Source organism: Caretta caretta, chromosome 10 (genome assembly GCF_965140235.1).
Source record: "Caretta caretta isolate rCarCar2 chromosome 10, rCarCar1.hap1, whole genome shotgun sequence".
In the NCBI taxonomy this organism is placed as follows: Eukaryota; Metazoa; Chordata; order Testudines; family Cheloniidae; genus Caretta; species Caretta caretta.
The window spans coordinates 66,812,602-66,840,197 of NC_134215.1; the positions used below are offsets into that span (position 1 = coordinate 66,812,602).

The 27,596-nt window shown below is 43.6% G+C and overlaps 1 protein-coding gene across 1 annotated transcript; it reads right to left on the minus strand.

Moving 5' to 3' along the window:
• Nucleotides 1-261: 261 nt before the first annotated feature.
• FSD2 (fibronectin type III and SPRY domain containing 2) lies at nt 262-26,238 on the minus strand. The gene is made up of 12 exons (XM_048867010.2): nt 25,418-26,238; nt 25,233-25,328; nt 24,165-24,398; nt 22,599-22,621; nt 21,322-21,443; nt 18,378-18,533; nt 17,401-17,535; nt 16,036-16,189; nt 15,360-15,493; nt 12,812-12,944; nt 5,568-5,744; nt 262-1,777 (listed from the first exon to the last, which is right to left on the minus strand). The coding sequence occupies exons 1-12, from the start codon at nt 26,192-26,194 to the stop codon at nt 1,525-1,527; spliced, it is 2,394 nt and encodes a 797-aa protein (XP_048722967.2). The 5' UTR covers nt 26,195-26,238; the 3' UTR covers nt 262-1,524.
• Nucleotides 26,239-27,596: the final 1,358 nt, after the last annotated feature.

A 27,596-nucleotide genomic window follows, 5' to 3' on the forward strand; every position in this document is an offset into this window, starting at 1 on the left:
AAGGGCACAACATCAAAGACAAGCTCCTCGATTCTATTCCCCCTTGCTGCAGTTGTGAGGTGTGTAAGTAAGAATAGATTTGTGAGTGGCAGTACAGTTGGCATCTAAGGATGAGTGTGGCTAGGTAGCGCATGCTAAAAATGATGCCTGCGGCTTTTATTTGCAGGCAGCATAGTGCCATGAAGTGCTAGTCTGCAGTTTTGCTGAAAAACTGAATGAGAAGCATGGGCATTTTGTAAAATGTTTAATGACTGAGCGTATAATGCATGGTTGATTATTTCACAAGGCCTCAGTTAGAGGCAAAAGCTGCCGATTCACTTGAGAGTGAGACATATTTGATTATCTTGTTTCATAGACTTCATGCAGCTGCAAAATACTTGACTTTAAGATTAGCTTTATGGTATTTGTGTAAATTATGAGCATGTTTGGCTTCATCTGACAACTGTGTGGTGATTAACCCCTTTGCTTTTCTGGTCATCTTTGTACAGCTCTTTCCTAGCTCTTTGTTAAACATAAACAAGAATAGAAATCACTTGCTTTTGTGTAAGAAACGATCGTCAAAAGATACTGGAGTTCCTTGTGCATAAAAGCAATGCAGACTGCCATCCTCACTCTGGGTACCTCTGCATTTTAGCTGGTAGGTGTGCATGCATTGATGTAGCAGGGGTAACACGGATGGTGCCTCAGGCTAGCCACCTCATGACATACCCAGAGTGTCTGGGTGGGTGTGTACTTGAGTGTCAAGCCTGAGTCGCCGCCCGTGCTCCCCCAGCTATCCTGCTATGTTTTAGTGAGTTAGCATGGATATATCTACACGAATAGGGGGTCAAAGCTCAGCTCATGCGATCACCTCTAGAAAGGTCAAGGAAGGTAAATCTCCATGCCTGTTTAGAGATTGCTGACAATGGAGCTAAGTGTGATGGCTCTTGTGATCTGAATTTTTCTCCACTAAGAACAGGGCTGACCCTACTGACTAACTTCCCATTGACCAACTGCTTGTCATTATTAGCTTGGGCTGGATTCAAACCAGTGCCTTTAAAAGGAAGAGACTTCCGTTTCCCAGGATCTCAATCCCTGGAGCTATTTCCTCTCTTTCTGTGAACAATCACAAGCTTATAAGGGTATGTCTACACTACAGGTGGGACTGAGCTCCCAGCTCAGGTAGAAATATTCCTGCTACCTAGACCTGAGAGCATGAGCTCCAGCCCAAGCCACAGTGTCCACACTGCTATTTTTAGTGTGCTAGCAGGAGCCTGTCCTCCTCCAGTGAGTGAGAAACTTTCTGAGCTTATGAAGCCTCTGAATGACATAGGACAGATATCGCGGTCTGCAGGCTTGATTCTGCAAGCCTTCAGCTGATGGTGCCTTCCATAGGAGTTCTGCATGCAGTATTGGGCCTTTAATTATTCGCTGAAGCATAAACAGTATGTACATAAAAGGGTGAAAGTGATTTTGATATAAGGCTTTTGTCAGTTTGTTACGCACAGATGTGCCATGCTCAGCAGCTGCCACTCAAGCCATAGATCATAAAAGAGTAATAGATGTGGGCATCGCAATGCCATTACATATCCTTAGGAACCCAGGCTTTTCTAAAGCAAAACAGGGGTGCACGTAATGTTGGAAGTGACTGTTGAATGTATAAAGGTGCTGTGCAATATCCAGATTAAAAAAAGACAGTTTCCAGTTGTCGTAGTCCAGCAGAATGCCAATCCTCTTGGGGGGAATTGTAATCCTAATGTCTGGCGTTGTCCCACTGTGCAAAAATTCATACTTGTGCCTGCAAATTAAAATAGGAAGAAATGAACAATTGTCTGCACCCTGCCCCTTGTAGAGGGAAGCTGCTTCCCACAGTGTATGTACAGCCCTGCCTCACCCACAATGTACAGACAGCCCTGCACCACCATCCCATTCTGCCCACAGGATAGCTGTGGGCAGCCCCACCCCACAATGTATGGACCGTCCCTCCTTGCACACTGTGGGTAGAGCAGGGCTGTACATACACTATGTACAGACTGTCTCACCCCACCCACAGCATGAACAGTCTCTTTAAAATTGCAGACCTATATAGTTATCCGCTGCAATCTTACAATCTTTACACAGGCCCAGATTCTCCCCATCTGGGAAAAATCAAGGTGGGGGGCTATGACCTCTGATGTTTTTCCCCCATCCCTACTAAATGCGCAGGGGTTTGGCCTCAAATGAGCGGCTGACCTGAGGTGCAATAGGCATGTGTACAACTTCAGAAGCCGCCCCCTCCATACAGGAGTTATGCGGTACCAGCTACTTTTCCTTCCAGCTGCACAGTAGAATCCACTAGAAGTTAATCTTGCTTAGAGCAGCTTTATCCCCTGCTCAGCTCTGCAGTTGGATAGCTGCAGGCTCTGGCAAGGAGCATGGTCTAAAGAACCACTGTTGTGCTACTCCACCCTCTCTAGATCCAGCCCTATTATCCCCAGATCCCAAGTCCTGTAGAAGGTGCTCCAGGGATGTAGATGATGCTGAACTATGTTCCCTGCTCCTTTGGGGGTACTGATATTGCTCGCTCCTATTAGCAGATGGAGGAATTTCGCCCACTGAGCAAAGATTGTCTAATTTAGTGGAGGGGTTGATGGCATCCAAAGTAACTAGCTCTGGTTGTAAAGCTGTATTTTCTAAATTGCATCTCTGGCCACTTGTCCCAAAAGAACTCCTAATTTAACCAGAATGGTGCTGCTGAGAAAACCCACTCAGTTCTAGCTGTGCATATTCATTTACTAGATGATGATCTCTTTAAGTCATGACTCCTGAGATACAACTAAAAATCACAAGCAAATGGTGTTCTGATTTCAGTGCTTACTGAGTCAGGTGTTTGTAACGAAGTCAGACCTTTTCTCCTCCATTAAGTCACATTCAAATAAAGGAGACTTCCTTTAACAGCTGCTCAGACACTTGTATATCAGACCCCCAGTGCAGAGCGCTGCACCCAGAAACACAGGCCTTTTAACTGTCGAGATTGAGAGCACGCAGCCTTTGTTCCTGTGGGAGTACTTTGGAGTGAAATGGGAACTGTTTTTCAGTAGCAGCAGTGAAGTGATGCAGCATTTCAGAAGGGACAGCTTCTTCTCTCACCACCCGCTCCTCCCAGCCCATTCTCGAAGGCAGCCTGCTTTCCCTAAGTGTTCCCAGAAGCAGGGCCTGGAAGTGACTCAGAAAGAGCCTTGCCCATGTCAGTTTATCTTCCCACCCCCTAAAGTCTTTATTCATGAGATTCCTCCAGAGTCACTAACTGCACGTATTAGCCACATTTAGCAGGGAAAATCAAACTAGCCTCCTTGCAGGAGCAGAAGAGGTAATTTGGTAGGTCTGGCCTAAGAGTGAGCAGCAGCCCTTTCTGTGTGAGAGGTGCTCGCCTAGCTGGGGTCCAAATCAAGCTTCTTGTTCCATTGAATGGTGGTGAGCACGGGCACTCCCTCAGCAGTGGTGCCCTGGGCGAGGCACGCAGGGGGAATGCCTCAGGGAGTGCTCTTTACGCTTGCTGCAGACCAGTGCAGTGTGCTGCATCTCCCACCTGCTCATCGGGAAGCAAGGGTCTTGGGGATGATTTATGGAACCTGTTTATGACTTATGAATTCTGGTTGCTATGGCAAAGTTAAGTCTCAGAGTAACAGCCGTGTTAGTCTGTATTCGCAAAAAGAAAAGGAGTACTTGTGGTACCTTAGAGACTAACCAATTTATTTGAGCATAAGCTTTCGTGAGCTACAGCTCACTTCATCGGATGCATACTGTGGAAAGTGTAGAAGATCTTTTTATATACACACAAAGCATGAAAAAATACCTCCTCCCACCCCACTCTTCTGCTGCTAATAGCTTATCTAAAGTGATTACTCTCCTTACAATGTGTATGATAATCAAGGTGGGCCATTTCCAGCACAAATCCAGGGTTTAACAAGAACGTCGGGGGGGGGGGGGGGTAGGAAAAAACAAGGGGAAATAGGTTACCTTGCATAATGGACACAAATCAGATGTCAAGAATTATAACATTCATAAACCAGTCAGAGAACACTTCAATCTCTCTGGTCACGCGATTACAGACATGAAAGTTGTGATATTATAACAAAAAAACTTCAAATCCAGACTCCAGCAAGAAACTGTTGATTGGAATTCATTTGCAAATTTGATACAATTAACTTAGGCTTGAATAGAGACTGGGAGTGGCTAAGTCATTATGCAAGGTAACCTATTTTCCCTTGTTTTTTCCTACCCCCCCACCCCCTCCCCTGGCTGAAGCGAGTGGGGGAGTAGAGAGAGTTGAAATTCCCCAAGCAGCACAAAGAGAGAGAGAGAGAGAGGTCCCAAAGCAGGAGGTGATAGAAGGTCTTGCTGGGGGAAGACTCAGAGAGACACACAGAGGAAGTTTAGGGGCAGGAGAGGGGAAGGGGACAGACTGGCCAGTCGGAATAGGCAAGCTGGGGGTAGAAAGCTCTATGTTTTGGAGTCCAAGCCATGCACTGCAACAGAAGAACCCTGGATGGCCCCAGCCCAAAGAATGCTCTGGACTGGTGAGTAAAATGAGGCAGGGAAATGTGCGTAAATTTTATTATTTTTATATAGATCTGCCTGTTTCTCATGCTATTAAGGAGCAAAAGTGCATGGATTCCTGTGCAAAGTGTCTGTTTATTATATGCTATGCCTGTCATGTGCTGCCTTGAAGAAGAGGTAAACCAGAAAGCTCACACCTTCAGGTGGATTCTGGGAGACTCTGTGTTTACTCTATGGGGTGAGGATGTGTCTGGGGTGGATTCCATGGTTGCAACTCTCATGAGGATGTGCTAGATAGAGGATCTCCACCCTGAGAGCATGCCTAGGGACCTCAAGAAATGGACAGTGCCTGGGCTCTGCTGAGACTCCAGAGGCTTTGAATACATGGGGAGCTAGCGGCTGGATCCCCTTACAGCAGTTTGGTGAGTGGCCCAAAGGAGGCACTAGACTACAGCTGTCACAGCCTCCTTGGAGCCATGTTATACCACTGGAAGCGCTACCCAGGCAATGGTCCTTGTGCTCAGGAGCACTCTGGGTTCTCTCTGGGTCCTGATCTGCAGGCTTAGCTGAGGAGCAGGAAAGACACCTTGCATCTAGTTATGTCCATTAAGTGCCTCAGGAGGGGAGGCGGGGGAAACGAATCAAATAAATTTTGTACTTCTGGGTTTAGCCAAATACCTGCATCTTTTACAGTTTAAATGGATCCGTCACCTGGGCTCTTTCCAGTTGGGGTTTGAATAACCTAAAAGGGGGTCTGTGACAAACTTTTACAGCACAGGTTTTGTTTGGATTTAAATGTGGGATGGCCCACTTCGTGGAGAGGTGGCTGCTGATGACTAGAACCATTAAGCAGCTTAAAAGACCTTTGTATAAAGTTTCCAAAATATCGTTCCATTACTGGTTCACAGAGCCAAAGATGGAAATTCACAACCACGCTGTTCAAGGGCTGGCTTAGGCTTCTTTTAATCTGCCCATCACTGGATGCCACATACAACTTTCTTTGCTATGGCTCCTGAAGGATCTGGAATGATGCAGCCTAGAGTGTTTACCTTGCTGGTGTAACAATATGCCTCATGCACCAGGAGGAGCTGTTTGCCCCCAGGTATCCGTGTCTGTGAGTATTTTCAAAAGCCACGCCAACCCTGTATTCCATATTTTCATCAACTTTCACCTCCCAGTAATGTTTCCCTTGGAATGGTATCATGCTTCCCAGGATAGCGATACATCTGGGGAAGGAAAATCGGAGCATGTGGTTTTATATGCATACCATTTAAAATGCTTAACTCTTCCGCACAAATATTAAATATTTACAAATAAAAGTGGATCCAACTGACTTGTCAACAAAGTGGGTTAGCTCCTCAGCGAGCATAAACCGATACAGCTCTCCTGAAGTCAGTGGAACTATTCCAGTTTACACCGGCTGAGGATCTGGCACAGAGAATACAAAGGAAGTATTTACTCATCCTATTAAACCTTTAACATTTCATTAGATGTATGTCTATGTTTTATAGCATACAATAAAAGTGTATGCTGAAATCTTACAGGAAGAGAGAGAACAGCAGCATATATTTTTTTGGTTGTAGGCCAAATAGTAATTTGCTAGAAACAGAGACCCAAGATACAGGTTGCACACACCGTTGTTTTACCAGAGTGAACATGATGGAGTTTAACATGCCATAACTAAAAGGCCAGATAAATCAGGCTTGTGTGAGAGACTGTTTTAGCAATAAGCTTCAGTTTCTGTTCACTGTGCGTTCATTTCCAGGAGCGCATACAGCAAGCAGCATCGAGCCAGACAAATGTGCTTTCGTGGGGTCTTGATCTTGCACTCATTGAAGTCAATACCAAAACTCCCTTTGACTGTAGTGGTGCAGGATCACGTTTTATAAGAGCCACAGTTCCATCAGGGTGTTTTTTAGCTAAAAATTCCACAGGCTGGTTATTGTAGTAAAGGTAAAATCCACAGAAACCCAGGGTCTAATCCTCTAGTATGGCACAGCCACGTTGTGCCACACTGCCAGCAGAATCAAGTCCAACATCTGCTTAACTGGCCCAGAGCAGTCATAATCTGCTTGTAGTCTGGAAGCAAGATTGGGGCCCTTCCAATATAATCCTTGCTGTCAGTGTAGCAGGGAAAAGGGGACGTGGCCAAGCTAACCCTTAGCTACAAATGTGTATTTCTTCCCATGCAGCCAGGGCTTTACTGTTACCTTCCAGTTCACTCACTCACTCACTCACACAACACACACTCACTCTAGAAGTAATGGGGCTATTTAATGAATAGGATAAGACTCAGTGAGAGTCAGAGTGACAGACTCTAACCCCATATTTGTATGCAGAGCAGAATGGGTGTCAAAACTGCCTCTGAATTTGTTCCCTCTTAAACTTGTCATTATATCTCATTGGCCCATGGGGCCTCTACACAGAGGCCCCGTTAATTTGTTTAGTGCCTTTAGCAATGTGTATTTTACTTAAACTTCTCAACTACACTTAATCAAGGGCGATGAGTCCTGAAGGGCTAGCCAACTGTATTCAGTCTTCCCCTGGAAAGATCAATGTTGTATCCCACTTCATGTCAATGTCACAGAGCAGAGCTAGTGATAAATCACACAAATAAGTTTTAATTGCGGATTTGGAGGCTGGGTTTTTATTTTATGGAAGTAAATTACAAAGACAAAGGGCTTAGCTGGCAAAAGTACAGAACTCAGCTGCTTCTAGGCATGATTAAAATCCCGGCATGCTGGGAGCTTAATGAATGAAGAGGGGCATAAGCCGTGAGAGAGATTCCTAGGCCATGCAACACCTAAGCAGCAACCACTTAAAGCAGTTCTCTAGTTCATTAGAAGCTCAAGTAAATGCCTCAAGACCAGAGAAAGACTGTTGAAATTTGACTTCAGATAAGTATTCTTGCTCCTGCATTTTGTATGAGTTTGGGAGTGGGGGAGGGGAGAAAGGGAGGACATGCCAAAAAAGATGTGTAAGCACCTGGGAACAACATATTACCATGGTAATTCAGGTTGAGAAGCCAGCATGGCAAGCCCGTCTGATGTAGAGGGTTAGGACATGCATTATTTGGTTTCAGATTACATAAACTTTCAGAAAAAAGTTTGCTGCGTAATTTCCTTACAGCATTTGTATTAGTGATTTTGGCACAGGCGCCATTTCCAGTATCCTGGCATAATAAAGGGTTTGGAGAGTTCACAGCAGCTTCCAAAACTCAGTCTCAGAGTTCAGAATTATTAATGTGCGAGAGCCAGCTGTTTATGTGCAGCATAAAAGAGCCCCTTGGATGATGTCTGAACTCGCATTCAGAATCATCAGATTGACTTTAATGGAGAGAATCTTCTAGCTCCTTGCATAATGACAGGTGTCAGAGTAGCAGCCGTGTTAGTCTGTATCCGCAAAAAGAACAGGGGTACTTGTGGCACCTTAGAGACTAACAAATTTATTTGAGCATAAGCTTTCATGGGCTACAGCCCACTTCATCGGATACATAGAAGCCCTCTACACCAACATTCCACACAAAATTGGACTACAGGCTATCAGGAACAGTATCCCCGATAATGTCACGGCAAACCTGGTGGCTCACCTTTGTGACTTTGTCCTCCCCCACAACTATTTCACATTTGGAGACAATATATACCTTCAAGTCAGCGGCACTGCTACAGGTACCCACGTGGTCCCACAGTATGCCAACATTTTTATGGCTGACTTAGAACAATGCTTCCTCAGCTCTCGTCCCCTAACACCTCTACTCTACTTGTGCTACGTTGATGACATCTTCATCATCTGGACCCATGGAAAAGAAGCCCTTGAGGAATTCCACTATGATTTCAACAATTTCCATCCCACCATCAATCTCAGCCTAGACCAATCCACACAAGCAGTCCATTTCCTGGACACTACTGTGCTAATAAGCGATGGTCACATAAACACCACCCTATACCAGAAACCTACGGACCGCTATATTTACCTACATGCCTCCAGCTTCCATCCAGGACACACCACACGGTCCATTGTCTACAGCCAAGCTCTAAGATACAACCACAAATGCTCCAATCCCTCAGACAGAGACAAACACCTACAAGATCTCTATCAAGCATTCTTACAACTACAATACCCACCTGCTGAAGTGAAGAAACAGATTGACAGAGCCAGAAGAGTAGGCAGAAGTCACCTAGTACAGGACAGGCCCAACAAAGAAAATAACAGAACGCCACTAGCTGTCACCTTCAGCCCCCAACTAAAATCTCTCCAGCGCATCATCAAAGATCTACAAGCTATCCTGAAAAATGATCCCTCACTCTCACAGATCTTGAGAGACAGATCAGTTCTCACTTACAGACAACCCCCCAACCTGAAGCAAATACTCAACAAAACTCAATACAACAAAAACACTAACCCAGGAACCTATCCTTGCAACAAAGCCCAATGCCAACTCTGTCCACATATTTATTCAAGTGACACCATTATAGGACCTAATCACATTAGCCACGCCATCAGGGGCTCTACCAATGTGATATATGCCATTGTGAGCCAGCAATGCCCCTCTGCCATGTACATTGGCCAAACCGGACAGTCTCTACGCAAAAGAATAAATGGACCCAAACCTGACATCAGGAATCATAACATTCAAAAACCGGTAGGAGAACACTTCAACCTCTCTGGTCAGTCAGTCAGTAACAGACTTAAAGGTGGCAATTTTGCAACAGAAAAGCTTCAAAAACAGACTCCAACGAGAAACTGCTGAGCTTGAATTAATATGCAAACTAGATACCATTAACTTGGGTTTGAATAGAGACTGGGAGTGGCTGGGTCATTACACATATTGAATCTATTTCCCCATGTTAAGTATCCTCACACCTTCTTGTCAACTGTCTAAATGGGCCATCTTGATTATCACTACAAAAGTTTTTTTTTTCTCCTGATAATAGCTCATCTTAATTAATTAACCTCTTTCAGTTGGTATGGCTACTTCCACCTTTTCATGTTCTCTGTATGTGTGTATATATATATATAAGTAGCCATACCAACTGAAAGAGGCTAATTAATTAAGATGAGCTATTATCAGGAGAAAAAAAACCCTCTCTCTTCTTACTATATGTTCCATTCTATGCATCCGATGAAGTGAGCTGTAGCCCACAAAAGCTTATGCTCTAATAAATTTGTTAGTCGCTAAGGTGCCACAAGTACTCCTGTTCTTTTTTCTAGCTCCTAGTTCCTTTACCATTGTGCCATCTAGTTACACACTCATCTATGGGCAAAAAGACCTGATATTTTCTATAAAAGGGCTAAGTTTTGTGCTTCCACCCCCAGTACTAATGCAGTGTCCAAACTGCTTCTGTGATATTTATTTACCTGACAGTTCCTGGAAATGGACTCTGTATGGCTGTACCAAATGCATGCTTCACATGGGCAATGGTGGGTTGGTTCTTTTAAATATAAAAAGACCTAATTTTTGGCTCGAAATCAAAACACTGAGGTCCAAATTCTCTGGGCTAACTACTGTTCTGCACATGGGAGGAGGGTGCTAGGATGGGGGGGCCCTCACATAGGCATAGGCACATGGGAATTCCCATACTGGACCAGACCAGTGATTCGTATAGTCTAATATCCTGCCTCTGAGAGTGGCCAGTGACACATCTTTCAGATTTGGCCTAGCACTCCGGACTCCTGATTGGGCTGAGTTGAAATGCTAAGACTAATGTCATTTAAATGAATGCCTCTAGATTCCAGTTTTTAAAAACGAATCTCAGAATTATTAATAAAAATGGATATTTTGGGCTGTAGTTTAAGCAAGAGGGGAACAATTGGAGCCTGAATCCCATTTTCAGAAGTACTTAGGCCCAGATCTTCAAATGTATTTAGGTGGTCAACTCGACTGAAACCAAGGGAGACAGGCACCTAACTCCTATTGAAAAAAAACAAGGAGTCCTTGTGGGACAGTATGGGGAAATTAATTTTTGTAATGACTCATCCCTCTACTGCTACTCACACCTTCTTGTCAACTGTTTGAAATGGGCCACCCTCATTACCACTACAAAATGATTTTTCCTCCTGTGGTATTCTTCTATTAATTGAATTGTCTCGTTAGCACTGACCCTGTACTTGGTAAGGCAACTCCCATCTTTTCATGTACTGTGTATATATGCCTGCTACTGTATTTTCCACTCCATACATCTGATGAAGTGAGTTTTAGCCCATGAAAGCTTATGCCCAAATACATTTGTTAGTCTCTAAGGTGCCACAAGGACTCCTCGTTGTTTTTTGCTGATACAGACTAACACAGCTACCACTCTGAACCCTAACTCCAGTTGAAAATTCCCAATCTGCTTAAGCACATTTGTCAGTCCCTCTGGGCACCTATCTTCATCTGTAGGTGCCTAAATACCTTTGTAAATCTGGCCCTTAGGCTACTAAATTGCACAAATTTTCAATAAATCTTAGGTTCCTAAGGACCAGATTTTAAAATATATTTAGGCACCTAAAGATGTTGAAATCAGTGGGAGTTAGACACCTCTGCACTTTTGAAAATTCTACTAGGGGCACCTCTGTATCTTTAGGCAACTTAATACCTTTAAAAATCTGGCCCTAATGCATCTGAATACCTGTGAGGATCTGGGCCTTAGTACCTAAGTCAGTGTTGAAAATGAGATTTAGGCTCCTATGTCAATTGGGTATTTTTGAGAATTTTAGGCATAGTTAATCATTAGTAAGAAGCAGGTTAGGTGTTTTCCTTTCAATAGCAACAGATAAAAACAGCCCCAAATATCACTATCCATGAAAAGCAAGAATGAGGACTCATAGACACATCTCTGTGTTCCATTACGTGAGAGGTGGCATTGCCATGGCAACTTTGGCAGTGTTTAGTAATAGGGGAGGGAGGAAGGGAACTCCCACTACCTCTTGAAGCCTATGAAGTGTGCAAATGTTGGATCACTGTATTCAAAAAAAATCTAGTAATTATGCTAATTTTCAAATCCCACTGCTGTCGGATTAAGAGCGTATGATTTTGAGTAGTTTCTGTGACATTCATCTTTGGGCTTTGGGCTCTGTGCAGAATTAAAAGGGAAATGAGTTTCAAGGCAAGAGATCAGTCTCGGTGCGCAAGTGTCATGCAATGAGAAGGATGATATAATTTATATAACACAAGCTGAAGCAATCACAGAGGAAATTCTAATGATGCTACAAAATGAACAGCAAGCAAAAAAATGTGAAGTTCAATAACAACGTCCCTCTGAATGGCTGGGGCAGAGAAACAGAGCCTGGAAGCCGTTTAAAGGAGTTCTGCTCTGAAAAGGGACTAAGTCCAAAAATTCGGGCTTTTTGAGAATGTCTGAGGGTCAGAGTCTCAGTTCCCAAGCTATGCTCAGCCCATGCATGGTGTAGAGGCAAAGGTGGCTTGACACTACCTGTCTCCCCTATTCTGGGCGTGCTGGAGAGCTAACACTGAAGTGAGTTTAAAACAATTTTGTTTTTGATTTTGTGGTTCACAGGCAAGTCCATAAAATCGAAACAAACATTTATTTCATGTTGAATCAATAATGACATTTTTTGAAATGTTCAGCAAATCGAAAAATCAGAAGAAATTGCCTTTCGGGTTGAATGAAATATTTTGTTTTGACAAAATCTTGTTAAAGATTTTTTTTTAAATTTTGACCATTTGTAACCGTTGTTATTGTTTTTTAAATATAACTAAAGGAGATTTTAAACTCAAAGTTGTTTCTAACTGAAAAAAATCAGTGTTTTGTTTTGAAAATATCTAAACTAAATGGTTTCATTTGTATTTACTGTGACAATTCTGTGCAATCCACATTAATTTACTAGATGCTTCAGTGTTGCTGAATCTGCATTTTATACTTGAAAAAAAGTTGTGTGATAAGTTTCACCCACCACTGGCTCTTATTCACCACGTTCCAAAGTGACTAGTGATTTTGGTGGCCCAATTTGAAATGCCATAAAGGGACCTAATTTTCAAAGAGCAAGTGCTCAGCACTGAAAAATCTGGCCCCTCTAAGGTGCCTTGCGTTTGGAACCCAAAAATGGAGGCATCTATTGGCACTTTTGAAAAATGAGACCACTATACATTATATACACAGCGCTAAAAGAGCAACATGCAGCCCTGAGGCTTTCATTTGGCATGGCAGAGGTTAATCTGTGCCTAATTTGAACATAAAAAGGGATATCAAGTCAGTAAGCCCTTTGAAGAGAATTTAAAATGATTGCAAGTAAACAGAAACAACCAGCTATGAAAAAAGTACATCTACTGTGAGTGCTAAATTCCTACATGTACCTTGTAAAACCGTTATCACGGAAGGGCAAATCACATTCCAGGTTTTCTATTTCACTGCAAGCAATTGTTAATCCATCTTCTAGAACAGACAGCAAAGGATGGGCAGTGTCCTCATTAAGATAAAAGTAAGTGCCTACAAGAGAGCAGAATGGTTGTAATTTATTTGTCTCAACACCTAGAAATTGCATTAAGTAACATATACATAAACTAGCACCAGGCTAGAGAGCAGTGTCTGGATCCAGGTTAGGGTTAATTAGGGAACTGGAAATGGGTCAGAGGCTGATCTTGTGAGTTTCCTCCATTACGGGCCAAAAGCTTATCAACACATCTCTGTCCACAGCCACCCTGATACCGAAAACAGGCCTCATCTGGCCTAGGACCGAAAGCCAGGATTTGGGTTGAGAACCGAGTATTAAGATGTTACACCCTCTCAGAAATACAGTGGAGTGGGTTTTGCAGTTCCAGTTTTGGCTCATCTCCATCATAATCCAAAAGGTATTTTTTAAAAATATTGACTTGGGAAAGAGGTTTAAATTATTCACCTTAGTATGGCCTCAATCCTCAACTGCTACCTGTAAGTGCTGGTTGCAGAAATTGCAGTGGAGCCATTTGAAACTCCCCAGTTCAGGGTCTTTTCGGCCCCTAATGTAGGATTGCTCCAAACTAGTCCTCACTGAGTATGGCCCCAATGGGTCAGTGTGCCAGCAGGGGATCACCAGAGCACAATGCATTTGCTGTCCTATTTCTGGGAATCTGGAGCTAGACGGTGCACTGGACCACCTAGGAATTCCCCTATGCAAGGAGAATCTCCTGCTGGGGAGATCCACAAACAGCACAGAGAGGCCCAAGCAGGGCTCAGAAATTCACAGTAGGGTTAAGAACTTTTTGCATTAGAATCTTACTGTAGGCAGCAGGTAAGACCTGCTGGGTCACTGCCACTGCACAGATGACACACTAACAAAACTGAGCAAATCTGAAGCTGCCCATCCAGCAGAAACAAAAGGATGCTTTTCTGTATTTATTTTAATGCTGTTATAACCAGCAGAGAAAGAGAGAAACATGGGGCCCAGTTCATTTTTGCAGTGCAGCTACTGTACATTGGTTCCACTGGTGTGAAGTGGCTATCCAACAATGGTAGGTGCTTCCCGGGGAACTCCTACCTGCGGGGGAGGGAGGGGAAAGGAGGTTCACTGGCAATTGCGGAGAAGGCTTAGCTGGCTGCAGGAACACTCAGGGCAAGGGGTATGCCAGGATATTTTAGGGAGTATGGAGGGATGGTGAAGGCTGCTGAGCTCCAGTTACTCCTAACTACCACCATGGCACCTAGAGTTTGTAGTAGGGTTGCCAGTTTTGGTTGGACATTTTCCTGGAGGTTTTATCACTTGACATAATCTTTAATTAAAGATTAATCTTTAATTCCTGGAGACTCCAGGACAATGTCTAGTTTATAGGCAACTGGATGTAAGTTAGAGTAGTCCTCAGGCTGCTTTAACCTGATCAGGGGCCAAAGCAGCTTTTGGCCAGCCCAGCAAAGGGGAAGCGCATAAGTAGCATAAAACAACCTTTGTCCCTGTCTCCCATGAGCCAGCCCCTGATCCTGGCACTGGTGCAGCAGGGATGCTTTGTGTCCAAGGCATGCTGGAGAAGAGCAACATGTGTTGCAGGGGTAATAATGAAAGTGTTTGTTTCATCCCTAGCAAAAGCACTTTCTGATAATAACCTTGGGAATCCATTTTCACTGCTAATGACATTGCTAGCATTCCAATTTTGTGTTTCCAGTTTCCAGTAATATCAGGAGTTTGCATAATGTAGACTTTGTGAAGATAAATCTCTTGGCACTAATCCCAAGAGAAATCAGCATAATCAAAATGCAGTTACTTCAATGCATATACAATACAAGCAACAGCATGGCAATTATTGGTATGTGTTACTGAAAGCAAACACGCAGCGCAAACAGACGTCAAGCCTAGATTGATTTATAGAGGTTGAAATGCCACACACTTGAAAATAACATGATTACGATTGTGGAGTAAAGGGAACCAGACCACATAATCATCCTCATGGCCAATAATAGAAATTCTGTGCAGGAGGGATTTGCGTAACTATTATGAAAAGTACTGATTGACTGATTCTTCCGTAATTCCCAGAAGTGCCATTTTTATGAGGCAGTAACTTTAGGCGTGAAGTAAAATTACCAACTAGCCCTCCTGGTTTGTCTGCATGTCAACATTTGACATGGTGTAGGTTCATGGATAGTTGGGCAATACCCAGGGTCACTGGGTTGATCTAGTCTCTCAGCAGCATTTTAAAACCTCCGTAATTTTAAAGCAACAAATATAATCCACAAACATCATTTTGAAATGTAGAGTTAAAATGATATGTTTACTATTACAAGAAATTCAGTTCACAAGAATTACCAGAAGTGTAACTAGCCGCAAGAGATTTAGGGCCTGATCCATAGCCTGTTGAAATCAGTGGCAATCTTTCCATTGATTTCAGTGGGCTTTGGATCAGGCTCTTAAAGCTAATTAGAGATTTATCACAGCACCTGTGGTGTGGATAGAGCCAGGTTCACTTCTCTCACTGGGACCACCCATGTTTACAGCTCTTACAGAGATAATATAACTTTGTCCTGGCTCCAGCTGAATTAGAGCTTCACAATTAGGAATTCCAACAATAGATCTGTAGAAAATAAATAAATGGAAAATTATAAGATGCAAAATAAAGGTAAATTCTTTTGAAGCTATTTTCCAAAAAATACAATTAAATGGTTAGCTTCTCTTTAAACCTAGAACCATTTATTTTACTCTTTCCAGCATAGCTGCTACCAAAGTGAATATAGGAGGGGGAAATGCCTGTTTATTCAGATTTTAAAATTACTGCACTTCACCCACATTCTAATCCCTTGTAAATTCACTTTGCATAGACATTTGTGCAATCAACTTTACCAACGTCACAGAAAGTGACTCCTCTCTTCTATGGAAAGCAAATTTTAAGTTTGCTTTCTGTATGTGTTCACACCAAAATACTAATAGGCGTAGAATTTATCCAGTCAGGGAACACGCTCATGATTCTCCAACGCTTGTGCTGTGCATCATCCACTCGTATATTTCAGGGTATATTGTCTCATCTTTTCAACCTAAAAGTGCTTTGAAATATACTGCATGCCATATGACAAGGGATTGTTTCATATCCCCAGTCTGTGTGATAGATGGCTGACTCACTCTGTAATGATATCTCCATTCTCTCCATTTGTTAGTTTGGACAATTCAACTGTGTAGGAGTCAACAGGATTCATGTTTCCAGATTCCCAGCACACCAGTGCTGCATTTTCACAGCTTCGGCTCTCTTTTCTTTTAATGATAGGAGGTGAAGGAGCTAAAATGTAAATAAAATAAATTCTAATCCATTTTGTTACGGGATTTTCTATAAACATGCTGTGTAAATAACACTCTTAGGTTGTTGTTTAATTTCCACAGAATTGATATTAAATGCTAAAAGAAACTCATTCATGACCTCCCCAATGTACAGAAAACTCTCGGGTAGATAAATGCTGGTGCTAGTCAGAAGCGTTCTTTGACCTGTTAAAGTTATGATAACAACCACGAAACAACTGATCAGAAAGAAATGTGAATGCTCGCTGGTCCAGCACTCCTGTTCTTTTTCATGTTGGTTTATCCTTGCCATTGTCCTTTATCTTCACTGCATGGATTATTAATTTAAAACAACAGAGCATCAGCCAGCTATCCTAAGGTCCTAGGAGATCTTCTGGAGAGAGGACTTCTCGCTCTAAATTACTCTTGGGGAGTTAGACGCCAATGTGTTAGGAAACAGAACAGCAAACCAGGGACTGTGCTTGATTCTGATGCATTTCAGATTTTATGAGGCATTACACAGACTCTACTTAAATTGCCTCTAGTCTGACAGCGTTGCCTATTCAAAACTGCTCCTTGCACTCACGTTTACTTTTAAAAAAATGTTTAAATTAAACCTAAGCACTCCTGAATTTTGGTGGAGTTAGGAGCTAAATCCAGCTATTATGACTGGCTGCCTCACTCTACGATGGGCTGAACCAAAACCCTGGACCTGAACATACCAATATTTAGGGATGCTCAGATCTGGATCTGAACGTTGTGGCTCTGTCTCATCGCTAATCAAAATCTACCTTACTGCCCTGCAATTACAAAGTGTGACTTGATGGACAAAATGGCAAACATTTTACAAACCTGTAAAGAGAGAGTAGCATTGTCCATTACTTAGATGTAGGAATCAGCAGAGCTGGGTTCCATTCTCAGCTTAGCCAATACCTTGTTTTGTGTATTTGAATAAGTCATTTAACCTCTGAGCTTCAGTTTTCTGTCTCTAAAATGAGTATAATGGGCCTCATGCTTATTCTCTATTATTCTAGTGTAAATCAGGAGTAACGGCTCTGAAGCCAATGGAGTTACACCGCTCTAAAGGCACCAAGCCAGCAGAATCCTTTTGAATAAAGTATTATTATTATTATTATTATTATAAAGTCCAAAGAGTTGTCATTAACTTCAATACTAAAGTCATTTACTCATATTATAGTCATGAAGTACATTTACCTGTCACGTAAACTGCTCTTTCACTCACTGGGCTGACGCCGGCGGTATTTAAAGCACTGACCCAAAATTCATATTGTGTATTTGGCACCAGGTTAGTTACTGTGCAGTATGTTTCTTTCACCTTTAGCATAAGCTCTGAAATGAAAAACACCAGGTATTCATGCAGTTCCTTTACACAGACAATCATCCTTCTGAACCACCGCCCCGACTGCTGGAAAACATTGCTTTTTATTGTGCCTCTGAGCTGCGTGTCACACCATCCTTCGGTCTTGTTCGTTCAACTAGCTCTGAGATCACATTGCTAACTCAGTCATGGTACAGTTGTTGGTGCCCTCATCCATCTATCATATATGGGTACATTAATGCAATGAAATATCATCTTCTCTAGTATTAATACTACTCAAACAAAACAAAAATTAATGGCTAAAGATGAAGGTCTCTCACTGGTCACTGGAGCTTCTTCAGAGTGGACTGTACACATTCCCATGCACTGTCAATTTATCCGAACAGTGGAAATGTGCAGAGGCCATTCAAAGAATGTTGTTTTCGTAATTTGGATCTTGTAAAGTTTACATGGGTTTGTCTTTCCTTTCTAAACAGCCCATTCAGCACTCTCAGGCCTCCATCTATGCTGGAAAATTGACAGTGCTCTGGAACAGTTTTTGACAAGTGGTCTTACCAACAGTATTAGCTAAAGCAGTTTTGTAACTGGGGTGGCTGGGCAGGAGGGGAGAGTTGCAGCTTATTGCTGGTATTGAGCTAAACTGCAAAATGATTGTGGGTTTTTAAGTTGACACATAGATAATCTGGTGATCTGTGCTCTAAAATACCTCAAGTTAGATCAGCTACCCATCCCCGGAGCACTAGCAGCAGCAGGTAGAGCTGTGTTGACTTAAACCATTTTTGAGACTGGTGTAGAAAATAGTTTCAGAAGCCACTTGCTTTCTGAACTGGAATCTACATGTGTCCCATCTTACCAGCTTGCTCCTCACTAGGTGTGTCGTCACTGACTTGTTTATAATATAGCTGGTAGAATTCGACAGTGTCATCTGAGAATAGGCCCCAGCATACTCTCACAGAGGTGCCAGTCGCTGAGTTGAGAGCTTGGGGATTTATCACCGGAGCAGAAGGAGCTGAAATGAAGACAGATATATCAGTTTATGAACACAAAACAGTGATGAGAGGAACAGGATCTTTCCCTCTTTAACATTAAATGGCATGAGGGTACTTTCCCTCTGTGGAAGCATGGTATGTTACTAACAGAGAAAAACCAAAAAGGTACCTAGTGTGCATTGACATAGTCCCATTTCAAACAGTACTGTATTGATGAGGGAACATTTCAGAGCCCATCAGCAGGGTCTACACGGAACTGTTAGAGTGCAACACTTAGAACGTGCTACAGTTTACACACACACACACTCACCTGCACAGCATAAACCAGCCCCATGTTAACACAGAGCCCTGACTCTGATTAGAGTCTACATACACTGGGCCTGATTCTACCCTCACAGAGGGTATGTCTACACTACCCGCCAGATCGGAGGGCAGCAATCGATCCAGCGGGGATCGATTCATCGCGTCTAGTCTAGACGTGATAAATCGACCCCCGAGCGCTCCCCCGTCGACTCCTGTACTCCACTGCCGCGAGAGGCGCAGGCGGAGTCGACGGGGGAGCGGCAGCAGTCGACTCACCGCGGTGAGGACACCACGGTACGTCAGTCTAAGTACATTATTCACGTAGCTGAAGTTGCGTTACTTAGATCAATTCCCCCCCCCCCCAATGTAGACCAGGGCTAACATTGGTGTGCATCATACGTAACACCATTAAAGTCGGTGTGTAAAACTAGTGGGAATGAGAACCAGGCCCCTAGTGTTTGGTCCAAACTCGCCCACTTCCTGGGATTTGCTTTAAATCAACAAAAACATAAACCTCAGCCAAAGGCAGCTCCCTAAACTTGGTTGTCTCAGGCATTAGCCTGAGAGCCGCTGGGCCTGTGCATATAGGTGAATTTTACTCTTAGTGAAAAAGGGAGGGAAAACTGGAAGCTGTCTCATACCACACAGGATGCAGAGCTAACAGGATGAAGGATGCTGCAGCAGAGAAGTCTGTAGTGATCTGCACAGATAAAGCTTTTAGTTCCGGTATTTAGGAGCCTCTGGAGGTAATGTTGAATGCACAAATGTGAGGGAACATGTCAAACACTTGGCTTGCATAATGCTCAAGGGCAAACAGGTTACATGACAAACATTTCAATAAAACTTTTTAAAGGTGACCAGCAAAAAGAAAAAAAAAGGGCCATGCCTTTTCTGACTCTTTATGATATATAAAGAAGGCCTGAAAGATCTTATTTTCAAAGGGGATTTTTTTTTAATCATTAGAAAGTCAAACCTTATGGACCCTGTTTTCCTTTGTGAAGTCCAGGGATGACTGGAGAACTACAGGGTAACATCAGGAGAGCAGGCAACTGATATCTGATTAATTGAGAGAAGTGGTTCAGACCGTTTTAAACTTTTGCTTTTTGTTTTTTTATTAATCTCCATTTAGTACAATGAGCTAGAAGGAAAGACAAGTTTGTTACAGAGTCAGCACCACTGCTACTTCAAGGAAAGGCTGAGAAAACTCTGAACCCACTTCTCAGGGGATGCAGGAGGGGGGCAGGGTGCAGCAGGGGGCTCAGGGCAGGGGGTTCAGGTGCAGGAGGGGTGTGGGGTGTAGCAGGGGGCTCAGGGCAGGGGGTCGGAGTGCAGGAGGGGTGTGGCAGGGGGTTCGGCTGCAGGAGGGGTTCAGGGGGTCCAGCCCGGTGCACACTGGGGCAGGGCAGGCTCCCCGCCTGCCCGCCCTGCCCCCACGCCACTCTGGAAAGCGGCTGGAACCTTGCGAAGGGCGGGGGCACAGGGGTCTATGTGTTGTCCTGGCCGCACCTCCAGGCACTGTCCCCCGCAGCTCCCATTGGCTGGGAACGGGGAACCACGGCCAATGGGAGCTTTGGGGGAGGTATCTGGAGGAGCGGCCAGGGCAACACACAGACCCCTGTGCCCCCTCTCAGGTCCTGGCCGCTTCCCAGAGCGGCGCAGGGGCAGGGCGGGGAGCCTGCCCTGCCCCTGGTGCGCACCGGGCCAGAGCTGCTCTAGGTAAATGCTGGAGGGGCACGGGGAGCTGTCAGGCCGCGAAAATAACCCCGCGAGCCGCATATTTGAGACCCCTGTTCTAATTATTAGTCAACCAATATATACAGCCATATGCTCACTGTTACATCATAGGCAACTGAAGAGCAAGTGAGGGCTGGGGATCAAACTCACAATTTATACTGGCAACTGACCATCTCCAAAAAGGTCAATAGAAAACAGTTCATGGAGCACATTTTTTTCAGTGCAAAAATTTAGACCAGTTCTAATCACTAAAGCAGCATAAGGCTATACTGTCCTTTACAATAAAGCTCCTTTACACCAATCTGACAATGTAAAGGAGCCTTGAAATTTTTACACCTGTTTTATACTCCTGAGGGAATTCACTACGAACAATGGGAACAATTCACGAAGCAGACAGGCTGCTACATTCTCCTCTGCCTGAGAGAACAGAGCCTGCCCCATACCTACCATAGCCTGTCTCTCTCTCACACACGACTGCCCAGCCCTACCCCCCGCACCGAGGTGGTGATTTATGTGTCTGCTCTAGGTGCCCAAACCAACCTGTCTGCACTGCCAGGGAATGGGCGCATGACTGCTCTTGCAGCTTCCCTTTGCTTCCCCATCAGAAGTCATTCTTCTGCGGGCAAGCAAAGAAATCTGCGGGGGCCATGAATTCTGCCCATGCGCAGTGATGCAGAATTCCCCCAGGAGTAAATAATAGGCTTCCATTCAACATGACATTGATAATGAGTTTTAAATAGGATTGAAATAAGGATCAAATAGAATGCATACCTGCGATGGTATTAATGGAATCCATTAGTTGCTGAACATCAGAGAAATCTATGACTGTGTCTTCAAAGTCTGGCAGTGTTGAAAGTTCTAAATCCATATCTTTTTTTAAAAATTCTCTCAGCCTGTAAGGGTAAAAGAGTCTAATTCCTGTAAGATGATAGTACCATCCTCTCTGAGAGATCCTTCAGGCTACAACATCAATGTTAACAAGAAGAGAGAGCTCTTTATTTTACCATTCAATAAAGAAGCTGCCTTATCTGACACACTTAAAAGAGAGCAAAGTCCTTTCTTAAATAATATCTAGATGGTTGCACAAGACATACCTTGGCTTCCATTTGTCATTTGCTCACATCATGTATTCAGAAATGTATTCTTGAACCTGCATAAGATTAGTGCTCACATTTCGTTATATCCAAATTGGGCCAAATCCTGCAGCTCGTTCTTACAGTCCATCCCCTTGTCATTCTTGGTCTTGCATTGGTTTGGCTGGCATGCTCGATAGGGTGGTCCCAGTAAGCAGGTGATAGAGAACATTTTCCACTAAAGCTCTAATTCTGAAGGAAGCGAGCTGTTGCCTCCAAAAACTGCATTCTTGCTTATTATTCATATTACAGTAGCCAGGACAGGGCCTCATTGGACTAGGTGGTATACAATTGTTAAAAAGAAGAAGGCGACCCTTTTTTCTTCTACTTGTTTTTATGATGGACTGAAATGAATTAAAACATACATTTCGCAATTGATTTGGCATATCCCAGGGCTCTTTTCTGACCATTACTATATTTCATGCTATCAGTTTTGAGCACCCCGGCTGCATTTACTAAACCTCCTTATTAATGTATAAATAAGCTTGTTACTAATCTGTGTATGTAGAGAGCCCAGTTTAGGCAGATTTTGTATCCAGAGCATTTCTGTAAGACTTGAGCAATCCTGTTTTTCAGTCATTGCAATCAGTTTTCTATCACTAAAGCAAAGTGACACTGATTTAGTTATGCTATGTCTCTTATAGATGTGCTTTATTAAATTAGTTCAGAATCAGTTTCAAGCTGTTAATCTTGTTTTGGAGACTTTTCCAGCAGCAGTTTAAACTAGAATGATGAAAGATTTGCAGACCTCTAACTCCGAGCTTCAGTAACATTCAGTGCACCCTTACCAAAGATAGAGCGTTGTCACAAAATCAGTAAATACTTGAGAACACAGGATGCCCAACATTAGCATTTTCAGAAGATTATTTTGGAAGAGAAGGAGTGAAAAGCAAAACAAAATACTACTGATATTACCTGTCCACCACGGGTACTGCAGCCTATAAAAAAGAGAGAGAAAAAGAGAAAGTCTTCCACGGATGCAGGACCAATTTAGCTTATTAACCCAAATGCAGACTATACAACACCAGATTCGTCTGACTGATTTTGTTCTAAATGCTGCCACATAGAACTATAGAGCTTGTTTTCTCATAACACTTCTGATCCCAAGAATGAAGTTCAGGCTTACTCTTATTTTCAGCTGACCAGATCCTGAGCTAGTTTGCAGTAGGATTGCATGGGATGTAAATCAGCACCAACCAACCTCCGTCCCCACATACCCAGCTTCTACTAAATCAAGACTTGCTATCATGCCCACAGATTGTCTCAAGCAGGAACAAGCAGCATCTTGGAGGTGAAAGGGAAAATCTGTGGAGAGATCTGGATGTTCTTTGCAGATATGAAGGGAAGATACATTTGTTGAACGATCTGTCTCCTTTTCCCGTAGAAATAACAATGTTCCCCACTCCCTGTGATGGACACTTATTTGATGGAGACTGAGTACCACCCATTAATATAAGACAAAGCTGCCCAAACTTTGCCTAACTGAGGGCAGGCTGGTGATTTTCCAGGAGTCTGAGGGCCACCCTGATTTGAATTCAGTGAGGCAGGCTGTGGCCACTCTCATCTATAATATAGAGATGCAGCCCAGGGAGGTTCCAGGTCACAGCATGTGCTGCTCATCTCGATCTGAGCAGCATGCCTGAACCTGCTGGCTGCATGAGCTTGTGATCAACATCGATTTCCTCCCCTCCACGCTACATAAGGGGAGCATGCTGACCTCAGAAGAGACTGAAAAAATGGTTACTAGGGCCAACGCAAAACTGCTTCAGGCTATTCTCAATGAAGCAGCAGAAAAGGGGAATGTCAGATCATGAAAAGCGCTCAATAAGCCAGATCAAAATGATCAAAATAGAAGAGATCCATGAGGTTGGACTTCAAGTGATATATGGTTAGAGGAGGAGCACCTGTCAAAGAAAAATATTTCTCTAAGTTGCTTCAACGGCAGGTTTCATTAATCATTTTGCAGGAGTCCCTAGTGTGTGCAGTTGGGGCCTCCTATTTAACTGCATATTTGAACTTCCTGGCAAAATGAGCAAAACAGAGTGAGGGGGAACAACATCCTACTGAAGCATTAATCTGGCTCTGTGAGCCCAAACTAGAGCTAGAAAGCTAAGACTGCATGCTGCAATGAACACTGCTAAGCACTTCAAAAGTTTTCTAAGTAGTTAGACCTGGAGAACAAACAGTATTTTCCCCAAGTCAGAATGATACTCATGAATCATTGAGTTTACCAGTGACAGACCTCTGCTGATGCATGTTAGTAATGTTGAATTTATCATGATTAAGTTAGTACCATGTGCAAAGCACCTGGAGCACTCACATCATCATAAAACTGGCAAGTAGAGTGCATGACCAGCTTTGAATGTTCTATGGAAAGTCAATCACTCATGATCTTAGTGCTGGAGCCTTCGACTCTTGACTAGACAGAATTGTGAGGAAATAGACCATCCTTAAGGGGTCATGCCAGTTTAATTACTTTACCTTTATAAAATCAGCTTTCTCCTTGTCCTTGCACAGCTCCTGAATTGTTTCCATCAGCTCCTTACAGGTGTCAAGATTTTCTCCACAACTGACCAGTTGCCCATACAAGGCTTCTAGCTTCTGTTTCTTCTCTTCCCCAAGGCCTTCTACCTTTTCTTCATATCTCTGAGTTAGCGTTTGCATCACTTCATTGTAATGCATCTCGAAGTTCTGCTCTTGGCGCCCAAAATTCTCCTGGAAGTCATTTGGGTTTTATTTTATTCATCTAAAGCCCGAGCCAAAGCCCACTGAGGTCAGTAAGAAGGAAAATCTTGCTGGTATCAAATCAAAGTGATTGTTACAATGGAGACAATTTTGTTACAGATAAATAGTTACTAGACTGTAATATTATCATTAGATTATAAATAATGACCATATTTTATAACCGCTATTTATTAAACTCCCTCACCCCCGACAATGCACTGGGGATGTTAGACATTCATTCCAGATATAATACAAACATAGGAAAGTATAATAAAAATAATACAAAAAATATAATAAAACTAGCCTCTAAAATAAAAACTAGAAACACAAATAGGTGCACATTCCAGTTATAATAAGTAGGTGTTTCCACCTATATGTTTGTACTGGGGGGAACCGAAGCACCCCATTGGGGATTCATGCATTCACTCTAGGGGAGCTGAGCAGCTAATGCTTGTATCCTTACCCTCCTGAAGTGGGGGGTCCAGTAGGAGGGAAGATTTAAGTGGAAATCTGGGCTTCCTTGCCAGCAGCTTTTTACTGTTTAGGCAGCGCTGCCTGGCTGTAGCCACCCTCAGCTACCTTGTGCTACTGCAACCTCCCTTCACTCAGATTTTCCACTGTCGGGGCCAGGCACCCTGGGATGTGCTGGAATAAGCCAGGATACTGCAGTGCATTGTATCATGTTACATTTTGTGCTCGGTAACCATGGCCTCTATTGCTGTAATTACTCATCCTGTATAAAAGTGAACACTGCAGTCTTGTCAAAGCAGCTGTGTACTCAGTTGGTCCCACATTGTGGAGTTAACCAAAGAGCAAATTGCTTACCTCTACAGTGATGAAAATTTCCTCCAAGTGACTGGCAAAGTTTTCCATTTCAGTAACCTGTTCTTCTAATTTACACATGTTTTTCTGAATCTCCTCCTACCAAACCAAGCATCGTTATTAATAGGCTTGAATACTATTTAATAGATATGCAGAATAATGGAAGAGACCACTTGGATAATTCTTACCTTTGCACTTTCCACTGCATTGGCAAGCTGGGTCACCTCATGGTCCTTATGGTCACCAAACAATTTGTCAAAGGCTCTAATTGGAATCTTGCAGGTAGCACAATAAATATCAGCAGCTTCCTCTTCACTGTTTGGCTGAATACTTTTCTCATCTTGCCAGCCATCCCTCCTAAGCTCTTCTTCGGAATGTTCATGATTATGCAACTCATCATACACTTTCCCATTGTGTAGGTGTTGAGATTCATCTTCAGAATCATGGCCAAGACATTCCTGTTCCTCTGTGCTTTCCATATGTTTTTTATGCTGAGAGCCGTTTACTGGTGAACTGCTCTTTGGTGCATTATATGTGGAGTCATATGATCCTGCTGCTACGCCTTCCTTGTGAGCTGGTGTCTCTTTGCTCTCTAAAATCCCAGACGTAGCTATATTCCCACCAAGAAGCTCCTGCTCTATTTCTTTATCCTCATCAAGTCCATATAGTTTTGTTAGTTCATCAACTTCCTTTTCCAAGTCATATGCACTTTGGTCAGAACTGCAAAAATCTTCCCCTGGCCCTGTTGACTCTTGGCTGGTTTCGCCCAGAGCCCCATCTCCACTTCCAGCTGGCTCTTCTGGAAAGATTTCTAATCTTCCATTTGATTCATAGAGATCCATGTGATAAAACGTTAAGCCTTCAGGCTCATTTTCATTAGATTCTGGAAACATCATGGACTCTGATGGATCAGTGGCTGGATCTAAAGCTGCTGTATCACTACTGAAAACAATTTCATTCTCCATTGCAATGGCAGGGCTGAATGACAGCAGTACTGTATCCCCAATAAGGCCTTCCAGATGACCAGATGAAATGTGTTTTAGTCCTTCAGAATAAAAAGAAAAGAATTAGTCAGGTGTTTGCTTTAAAACTCACAGACAGAAGAGGTTGTGTTTAGGACTGCTGTTGATCTGGACCTAGGCCCTGCCTGGAAAATACCAGAGTTAGTAGATGGATTTCCCAGCAGGGCTCCACTTTTCTCAATGGATCTGCCATGGCTGATCCAAAACACACCTAAGGCCTCTTGTTTGCATGGGGACAGAAAGAAAAAATGGAGAAAGATGTTCTGCAGAAGTGGCTAGTGGCAACCAGAGTTTCCAGCAGAACAGGGGGAAGAACAGCTGAGTCAAGGTGACATGCAGGAGTGACACAATACGAACATCTTGAAAAGCAGTTTTGTCACATCCTTCTGTTATTATATTGGATAATGGTAAAGTGTCAGTTGCCAGGTGGGGCCAATACCAGGGACTAAACTGGGGGACCTCCAGAGCTAAAAGTGTAACTCCACAGTTTGTGCTAATGAACCAACGTGTCAAGCAGAGAACTGTAAGACATGCTCCGTAGACTTCTTAGATTTTAACAACTAAATGCCCATCTGCACTGGGCATGCTCCAGCCTGGGGCTGAGAGGAATTTCCCTGCAATTGCAGCTGTGGGCTGCTGTGAAGCGCACCAGCTCTATGCCCCTGAACTGAGTGCATGGAGGGAACTTGTCTCTCCTTGCTCTCGGTGACCCCCGTGCTGGGTCCAGGCAGCTCAAAGGAGAAAACTGCCTGAATCAAATGCAGAGAGGACAAAAGATGGACCTGTGAGGATGAAGGAAGGAGTAGATTTGTACAAAGAGACTGGGATTGGCTGGGCAAGGAGACTGGACTGGGAGCCATGGAGGGAAGCCATGGGGGGACTACGAGCCAGTAGTTGGGAGTGGGATGGGGAGGGGTAGATGAGGTGCCTGGAGGAGACTGGGACTGAGAATCTGTGGGGCAAGGGGAAAGAAGTGAAGGGGAAGGCGAGACAGACCTAATAAGGAGCCAGAGTGCAATGGGAAAACTGGGACTGGCTGGGCAAAGAGACTGGGACAAAGAGCTAGAGGGGACATACTGAAATTGGACAAGGAGCCTGGGGATTGATCTTGGAACTGGGAAGCAGTGCAGATAAAGAATGCGAGCAAGTGGTGGGATGACCAGAGGCCAGGGTGGTGAAGAGAGACAGACTGCATGAAGAACCAGGAAGGGAGAACTGGGATGAGAAGCCTGTGGAGTGGAATTGTCTGGGTGGAGGAAAGACAGGCCTGGGACAGAGACATACTGAAGAAGACTGCGTAGAAGGGGGTTGTGTTTGGAGGAAATGGGCAGAAGAGTCCGTGCCC

Excerpts from the sequence above, each read along its gene's own strand:
- FSD2 (XM_048867010.2), bottom strand. The coding sequence starts at position 26,194 with ATGGAGAATGAAATTGTTTTCAGTAGTGATACAGCAGCTTTAGATCCA. Across the intron at positions 21,444-22,598 it reads GCAGTACCCGTGGTGGACAG|GCTGAGAGAATTTTTAAAAA; the intron begins GTAATATCAGTA and ends TTACCCTTACAG. Across the intron at positions 5,745-12,811 it reads CGTGATAACGGTTTTACAAG|ATGTATCGCTATCCTGGGAA; the intron begins GTACATGTAGGA and ends TTCCTTCCCCAG.